The sequence below is a fragment of the Zea mays genome, chromosome 5 (genome assembly GCF_902167145.1).
Source record: "Zea mays cultivar B73 chromosome 5, Zm-B73-REFERENCE-NAM-5.0, whole genome shotgun sequence".
Classification (NCBI taxonomy): Eukaryota; Viridiplantae; Streptophyta; class Magnoliopsida; order Poales; family Poaceae; genus Zea; species Zea mays.
The window spans coordinates 20,821,243-20,829,977 of NC_050100.1; the positions used below are offsets into that span (position 1 = coordinate 20,821,243).

At 50.4% G+C, this 8,735-nt stretch overlaps 1 protein-coding gene across 4 annotated transcripts; it reads left to right on the forward strand.

The window, feature by feature from the left end:
• Positions 1 to 4,443: 4,443 nt before the first annotated feature.
• Positions 4,444 to 8,707, forward strand: LOC100216568 (uncharacterized). 4 transcript variants are annotated; one of them, XR_004858126.1, is made up of 8 exons: positions 4,444 to 5,180; positions 5,292 to 5,432; positions 5,536 to 5,649; positions 6,207 to 6,380; positions 6,957 to 7,072; positions 7,165 to 7,228; positions 7,790 to 7,892; positions 8,218 to 8,707. XR_004858126.1 is itself a non-coding variant. In XM_023302417.2 (7 exons), the coding sequence occupies exons 1-7, from the start codon at positions 4,749 to 4,751 to the stop codon at positions 8,218 to 8,220; spliced, it is 1,047 nt and encodes a 348-aa protein (XP_023158185.1). In that variant the 5' UTR covers positions 4,444 to 4,748; the 3' UTR covers positions 8,221 to 8,707. The 4 variants fall into 4 exon arrangements, 2 of the variants coding, with proteins under 2 accessions (XP_023158185.1, NP_001353893.1); NR_159537.1 differs by having other exon boundaries at positions 4,523 to 5,180; positions 8,215 to 8,547; XM_023302417.2 differs by lacking the exon at positions 7,790 to 7,892 and having other exon boundaries at positions 8,215 to 8,707.
• The last annotated feature ends 28 nt before the right edge of the window (positions 8,708 to 8,735 follow it).

Below are 8,735 nucleotides of genomic sequence, written 5' to 3' on the forward strand. Positions count from 1 at the left end.
CATAACCTTCACCAAATCCATCAAATAAATTGCACCCAGACTTAACACACCATTAAAACCAACGATTTAAATTGTTTTATCTCTCTCCCTTGCTCATTCAAATTCAATGGATATTATTATTTAGATAATCTCTCGTCCCTTATCTCCCTTCTCTTTCCAGCGACCCCGCCACCCCTAGCCTCTCGTCTCCGCCGCCCTCTCCTCTTCACTCGCGCCACCATGCGTCATCGATGCCACTGTCGACCCTTCTCCATCTACGGAATCGTAACATTTGCACGAACTATATTAACTTATCATCAACCTTAGAACCGAACTTCTCTCTTGCTACAGGTTTATTTTTAATTTCAAACACATGTAGGATAGAAAATAGGTATATGTAATTAATTATTTACCTGTCGTACCTCCAAACATGAATCCTAGCAGATGAGTCCCCTCTCGGAGATCCAATCTCTCGTCGCAGGGAGAGGGGACAGCGGCCCGGCAGCAGCCGTCCAAGCGAGGCCCAGCAGCAGGGCCAGTAGTAGTGAGTGGGGCGATATCGGCCCGCGGCTGCTGGGAGTTAGTGCAGTGATGGCGCCAGCTCGATATATCAGTCAGTGGCCGGCGAATTGGCTCCAGTTTAATGAGCCGAGAGCAAGAGCAGGAGCAGGACTGCAGGTGCAGGTGCACAGTGTGGTGGCTGGCTGCATCGAGAGGAGAGAGGGGAGGGAGGAATCGAGGTGGTTGACCCCGAGATTAATAGGCCTTCAATTCACGATCCGATTCCCTCCACCTCACGACGAACATGCATATGCAGCTGCAGTTGCATTGCATTCAACTGATCGCTGAGCGCCACCCGGCCCATTGACCAGGACCTCCTCCCATCCGCCCAGCTAGCGCCATTTCTTTGCTAGCCACGCCATTCCACTCTCCGTCTCCTTTCCGCTGCTGCTTCGCACTGCCGGGTGCCGGCGGCGGGTGTGTGGCACGTCGGTCATGGGCAGCTGCGTGAGCAAGAAAGCCGCCCGCGCCGGCGCCAAGGGTGAGGTGGCTGCCCCGCTGCCGGTCGTGGAGAAGGAGAACGCCCATGCCCTGCCACCGGTGCTGGAGGTGGAGGTCGAGGAGGAGGAGGTCAAGGAGGTGGTGCTGTCGGAGACGCCGGTGCCGCGGCCGCCCAGGCTGCTGCCGCCGCTGCCGGAGCCGGCGAAGAGGCGGCAAGAGCAGGCGGAGGCCGTTGATGATGAGGCGGCGGCGGTGTCGGCGTCAGAGACATGCAGCGCCAGCGACAGCGCTGCGTCGGCTGCTGCGAAGGGAGCCAAGGCGGCCGGAGGGGAGCGGGAGGTGGAGAAGAGGGCGCTGCTGGACGCGCCGGAGAAAGGGAAGCCTACGGCCCGGAGGACGACGCCGGAGCCGGAGGAGAGCCGCAAGCCCAAGGGAGCGGGCGCGGGCGCGGGCGCCGTTAACGGGCACGTGCGGGCGCGGTCTCCGTCACCCTCGTCGGCGCACAGGAGGCAGCAGAGCGGCGGCCAGGGCCAGGGCCAGGGCCACCAGCACCATCCGGCGCGGCGGGAACATCCGGCGGTGGTGTCGGGCATCGGGTGCCGCAGCGGCCGGTTCTCGCCGTCCGCGGCGAGGCGCGCCGCCGAGAGCGCCGTCCGGCGGACGCACTCGGCCAGGGAGGCCGACATGGCGCTTCCGTCGTCGAAGCGGTCCCTTTCCCTCAGTGCCTTCGCCATCAACGGCAACGGCCACGGCCACGGGGCAGGCGTCGCGCTCTCCGGGCGGGAGCGGGGGCGGGACCCTGGCGAGCGGTCCGGCCGGCGGTCGGTCTCCCCGGCGACGCGTAGGCGCGCGCCCGCCTCTCCCAGTCCCAGCGCGGTCCACCGGCCCGCGAGCCCCGTGCGCAAGGCGGCGGCGAAGGAGCACGGCACCCCCGAGCGAGGCAGCAGGCCGGCGCGGGTCATCAGAGACGGCGGGCCCGACGCTGAGCGGGCGGCGTTGCTGGGCGGAGGAGTAGGAGCGGAGCAGAGGACGAAGCTGGCGGAGGGCGAGGAAGGCGCGCTGGGCCACCAGAACCCCTCGGTGGCCATGGAGTGCTTCATCTTCCTCTAGAGGCTAGAGCTGGTGTGGTGCTGCTGGTGGCCTCAGTTTCTCCTCCACGTTTTTGTTCGTCTCTCGCAAATTCGCTAGCTTCGTTGCTTGCTCAGTAACGTGTTGGACCATTCACATTACTATCGTGCCATCCGTGCATCATCGACCGAGATGGCCGTGCAGTGCATGCATGGCCTTGTCGCCGCCGTTCTCGGACGGGCATTTATTTCCGGCGGCGGCGGGTCGGAGCTCCACTCCGTGACTGCCACAGTGCGTTGTTGTTGTTGTTTGTAGCGCTGTCTAGTTGTACGACCGTTCCGTTCTGACGTACGGCAACCGACCGGCCGTCGAGCAGTAACAGTACTGATGTCTAGCTATCGTCCAGGTTGGTTCAGGGTAGGTAGGCGCGCGTTACTGCACCTGCATGACTGGACTGACTGGCTGGTGCTCAGTGCAACGTCGGGGGTAGATAGATCTATGGCTGAAGACGAGTACACCACAACGTTCTCATTGGATTTTGTGGCAAAACTTTGTAGCTGCATTGCATATACAGGCTACATCCAGGTCCAACAGGCTCCCTCCGGTTTTCATGGGACCACTTTAACACTGGGCCTTCTTGTTTGGGCTAGGCCCGATGCTGCCGGGGCCGCCAAGTCTGGACTGGATTCTGGAGCCTGCTTCTACTATCTCGCCCCGATCGCCGTTGCTAGCCCTGTTTTTAGGCTTCAATTTTGAGTGAATTTTGACGTGGCCGCGTTTTCTACCACTATTTCTCCGTGATCGAGCGAGCAGACAGGCAGGACATGACGGCGTAGACGTACTCAGCGAGATGTCGTCCACAAGTCACGAATCGGCGAGCACAGGACGTGTGGACCACGGGCAGCCGGCTCGGTCGCGGGTGTGGTGCACGGAACGGGTGCGGCCCCCGCCGCCGCCGAGTCTGAGCCGTGGCCGTTCCAGAGCCCGACCGCTGGTTCCGGTCGATCGCGCCTTCAGGAATCAGGAGTACTAGCCTTCACGGTTCGACGGGTTCTGTTTGTTTCTAGTACTGTATACCTAGTACTAGTCTGTCGTGTGCGGAGATGGTTTTTGACACGCAAGGGTGTTCCGGATCTGAACTCGCCGCGCCTTCTCCGCAGTCCGCATCGTGGTTGACGCCCGTGGTTTGGATTGAAGGATCTCTGTAGAAATTTCTAGAGTATGCCGTTCCTACGGAAGCGAGTGCGTTTGGGACAGGTGAAACCATATTTTCTTTCTTCCGACCTCACGAGTCGGCGAGAGGATTTCTCTCGCTAAGGACAAAGTTACGAGTACTCATGCTTACTAGAGAAAAAAATATATGTCTATTTGTACCTATTATGGATATTAAATTGCTTCATACTCATAACCCACTATAGGTAGCAGGTATCCCTATACCACCAACATTTTATATGAACATTTTAATCACAAAAGTAAGTTCTAAATACAAAATATCGAAACACCATATCTCATCAAGTACTAAAATAGTGTATTATCATTGTATTCAACATGTTAAATTCATCGAACCAATACAATTTTACCATAAGTTCAGCATCATCATTTAAATTAAATAGTAGCATCATGACCTCATATCACACAAAATATAGCCTAAAAAGAGAGTTCTTAACTACATCATACAATATTAGAATATTTATTTTTTTTTGAAGTATACAATACTTAATATCTCTACTACCTATATTAAGCACGTAGTGCAGACCACATGCGCGCACATCGTTCCCCTTGCCTAGCCTTCCGCCCCAACATGCGCTACCATGCCTCCACCCTTTGACTGTCGACGCCCCCTGCCCCTGCCCGCGCCGCACATTCCACGTGATGATCGTCACAGTAGACACCGTCTCGACCGTGATCTTCGCCGGCAATCGTGCCCCATAGATATGTGTATGGGTAAGCTGCTATAATAATATTAAATTTGTCATTTTTTTTATCAGGCTACCGAGATTACCCAACAAGATGCCAAAAGTGTGACGTGAAACTTCCCATTCGCCATTTGGCATTCTAAGACTTGTGGGAGTATAATCCAATAGATAGTTGTGCTACAATCTAGTTTGACAACTCTGTTTTCTCAATAAGAATGAACTAGTTTTTCTTAATAAAATAATTTTTTTTTGGAAATTGATGTTCTTAAACTAGCCCTAAACACTGTTATTAGTAAAATTTGAATTACGTGATGCATTTAAAGTAATTACTTAGATAATTTTTATTTCCTTTGCAATAATTGTCTGAGTAATATTTTTTTGTGGGTTGCTGGCATGAGTACCACGAGCGGCCGCCTTGTTCAGTGGAATCTTGCTTACTGGCCCACAGCCGCCTGAGACAAGCGGCTCAAATCTCACCCTCCCACCACATCCACAAAAAATCACCCTCCCCACCTCGATCCTCTTCCGCGAGACGGCAAACCGATCGGTGGAACGGAACCTCCCTCAGTCTCAAGGCGAGCGAGCAAGCGCGGCTCACGTCCACAGGGCCAGCGACAGTAGGCTGTAGGCCCCGCCCGCTCCAGATCCATAGGCAGCCGCGCGCGATCGCGGCGTGGTGGATAAAAGCGTGCGCGCTGCGCCGCTGCCACGAGGTAAGAGAGGCGGGACGAGCGTCAGTGCAGTGCGCGTGTGGTCGGGTAGCGATCCGAGGAGCGCGCAGCGATGGCAGCGGCGGCCGTGGCGACTGTGGCCACCCCATCCCCCGCCTCCAGGCGGCTGTTCCCCTCCGCCGGCCCGTCTCTTCTCCGGCTCCCAAGGCCGACCAAGCGGCTCCGGCGCGCCCTGCGGTTCGCCGCTGCGGGGGATGAAGCGGACGTGCTGCCTGGCCCGGGGGCCGAGGGGGAGGCCGTGGTGCCCGGGAGGCTGGAGGAGCAGCCGGACGAGCAGCTGGGCGGAAGCCAGCTCGACATCGGAGGGCTCGCCTTCCAGGGCGACGTGGGCGGGGGCTTCACCGGCGGCGGAGCGGGCTCCGGGGCCTCCGGCGGTGGCGGCGGCAACAAGATGCTGGACCGGGGCATCAACACGGCCATCGTGCTCGGGGCCAGCACCTACGCTCTCACCAAGCTGCTCACCGTCGACCAGGACTACTGGCATGTGAGTCCCCTATGTTTCTTCATTCCCTTTCATATTTAATTAGTCCCTGATTGGATTCGGAGCCATGTACTGGCGGGCGTATTGATTTGGTTTCTCTTTCTCGGTACACAGGGGTGGACGATCTTCGAGATCCTGCGCTATATGCCGGAGCACAACTGGTCCGCATACGAGGAGGCCCTCAAAGCCAACCCGGTTCTAGCCAAGATGATGATCAGCGGTGTCGTCTACTCCCTTGGTGACTGGATTGCACAGGTGCCTTCACACTTCAATTCCACAGCCACTCTACCACTATTCAATAAGACAAGCATTAGTGTGATTACTGACTGCCGTTGTTTTTTGTTGCTTATGCTTGCAGTGCTACGAAGGCAAGCCGATATTTGATTTCGACCGTGCTAGGATGTTCCGGTCTGGCCTTGTTGGGTTCACGCTTCATGGGTCACTTTCACATTACTACTACCATATATGCGAGGTAACCATTGCTACATGATCTGCTCAGCCTTGTTTTTGTACATTCAAGTCAAAATTGCCCTTATGTGACGTATTTCAACCGCACAAAAAGCTATGAAAATTCTTAAGTTGATGAATTGACGAAGCAAATGAAACGGGTTTTAAGGTGTTCAAGTATGTGATGATTTGGCCAACTTTTACCATCAGTTTGACATTTAATCGTGGGGCTCAACTAATCGGCACATAGCAGGCACCAGATAGAGCTCTTGAGTTGATGCATACAACTAAATAAAGGGGGGTAGTCTCAACGTTTTCAAGTCGGACGACTTGCTGGTCGTTCTGGCTGACCGACTAGGTCGATTAATCACGATTAGTCGGACGACTTGGGCGATTAATCGTGATTGGTCCAAACCGACTTGGACGATTAATCGCGACTCGGATGACTTGAAAACATCACCGGATAGAGCTTGACTAATCGGCACATATATATGAATCATTTTAATTTTTTCAACAATTTTGGAGGCTAACATGCTTTCTAAGGCAAACCTGATGGAGTAAATACTTTTGTTATGTTGACAGGCACTGTTCCCATTCAAGGATTGGTGGGTTGTCCCTGCAAAGGTTGCATTCGATCAGACCATCTGGTCTGCGATCTGGAACAGTATCTACTTTGTGGTCTTGGGTTTCCTTCGGTTGGAATCACCTACCACTATCTACAACGAGCTCAAGTCCACATTCTGGCCCATGCTTACTGTAAGGATTCATCTTCCCTGAATAAGTTTAATCAGTTTGCAGGGCGAGAATCGAGCAAGCATTAAAAGAGTTGTGCTTCTTATCTTCACTGTCATTACGAACAACCCATGGGCATTTTATACATATCGGCCACATGAATTATTGTTTTGATACTACCCATATCTTTGGGATTAATTGTCTACCTTTATAGTGGTATGTGTGTAATATATACTCCTGCCTCTGGGCATAGAATGATGACTTCTACAGACATCACATGTAGCAGAATAATTCAAAGCTAGAACTGAACTTAATTATATCATTGTTAGCAACAGCAGAACCGTGTGTACTTAACCATTTTATTTGCTTTTCCAATGTTGTAGCACTCAAGTTAGAAACCCTTCATCATTCTATGCTTGTGCTTTTACTACCCTCCCTCACTCCATTATTGGAGGTTTTCAAGTGAACATGCAGCAGGGCTCGTAACAATAACATACCTGTCTCTTGATAATGTTGTTGCAAATATTTCTAATTACTAGCTATTTTGTCTTTCTTCTTTCCTGTTCTGACAAAGTTGAAACAATGTTTGGATTGTTGCAGGCTGGATGGAAGTTGTGGCCTTTTGCGCACTTAGTTACATATGGTGTGGTTCCTGTTGAGCAAAGACTTCTATGGGTCGACTGTGTGGAGCTTGTCTGGGTCACAATACTGTCGACGTGAGTATCATCATCTTTTTCTAATATCACCTAACTATCGTGGTTACATTTACCGTTCGAACCTTAACATGTAATCTGTTGGATTCTGCCAGTTATTCAAACGAAAAGTCAGAGGCAAGGAATTCTGATAGTACCTCCACACCAGCGGCTTCAAAGGTAAAATATATCATGCATTAAGGCCCCCTTGTTAAGGCGTTGTTTGGTTTCACCCTAGCTAAAGTATTAGCTAGCAGTGAGGTGATTGGTTTTCTTCAAAAGTAAAATATATCAAGCATTACGGCTCCCTTGTTAAGGCGCTGTTTGGTTTCAACCTAGCTAAAGTATTAGCTAGCAGTGAGGTGTTTGGTTTTCTGGATAATGGCCTAGCAAACAGGACCGAGACAAGGACATGAGAAAATCATGGGTTTACGGGTCAATCACCCGGTATTATCTGCCATTAGCTAGAGTTAAGACATTTGGTTCCACCTCAGCTAAACTTTAGCCGAAAGTATTAGCTAGCTAAAGTTTAGCTCGCAGTGCGGTATCAGGTTTGCTAGATAATGAACTAGCTAAAGGACCATTGACCGTTGAAAATCATAGGTATAAGGTATAGATGTCAATTATCCGGTATTAGCTGCCATTAGCTGGAGTTGAGAAGATAATGAGATAATGGAATCTGGATTATATCGTATCGTGTTAACACTGATAACTTCATGCCTTCCTTTCCTTTCCTTTCAGGACAACTCCACATAGCAACCCCAAAGATCTTGGAAAGTTGCTTCGCCCTTCCCTCACTTCAGGGGTTATGTAAATTGTACAGTTAGCTGCAGCAACTATGCAGGTGTAACCTTTTTTTTTTGTAGCTATATATTCATGAAACATGAACTGTGCAGCATGTGCTATAGAATACCATGAAGAAATTAGCGTGCTCCGTTCGTCCCCCAAATAAGTATAAGTATGTTTCTAGTTTTCAAAATTTGTAACACGACAAGTGCATTTCTAGGCCATAGTCCAAATAGGACCAGTACCTTTTTCTATTTTCCTCCCATTCCTATTTCCTAACATGCAATTTGTGACATGTTATTTTATGTTTATAGGAATATATATTTTTATAGGGATATAAGTAATTTAATATAGACACTGATTCCTTTCCTTGATTCCAGAAGTGAACTGCACTTGTTTTGGGACGTAAGGTACTCTGCAACTTGAATTATCCTATGGAACCAGAGTTGGTCGGTGTACTCCTAGCAAACTAGTTTCCATAAATCTGTCATATTGGAAGAGTTGATACAATTTCATTACTCTGCTAAGAGTTCTACCAAGAAAGCATGTACAGATGTGTTTAATGTAGAGGTTTTTAATGTGCTTAAGGGTTGATTTGGTGACAAGTGGATCACGGGAGGATTGAAGGGGAAATAAACTAATTTCTCTCTCAATCCCCTCCAATCCTCCCGAAATCCCGAATCACCAAATCAGCTCTAAAGGGGATATTTATTAAAAAAAATCGTTGGACCTGTCTCTCTGTGAAGAGACATATTAACAATAGACGTCTATCTTTTACTGTAGGAATCTGTTATCTATTCTATCGATATGATATTGTACAGTTATATTTATTTTTATATTTATTAATAAATTATATTTATAAACTTTCTATTACATAATAAAGTCTCTTAGTTGTGTCTTA

Coding starts and splice junctions, on each gene's coding strand:
- LOC100216568 (NM_001366964.1), top strand. CDS start 4,749: ATGGCAGCGGCGGCCGTGGCGACTGTGGCCACCCCATCCCCCGCCTCC. Junction 5,650..6,206: donor ACTACTACCATATATGCGAG/GTAACCATTGCT, acceptor TTATGTTGACAG/GCACTGTTCCCATTCAAGGA. Junction 7,073..7,164: donor TGGGTCACAATACTGTCGAC/GTGAGTATCATC, acceptor GGATTCTGCCAG/TTATTCAAACGAAAAGTCAG.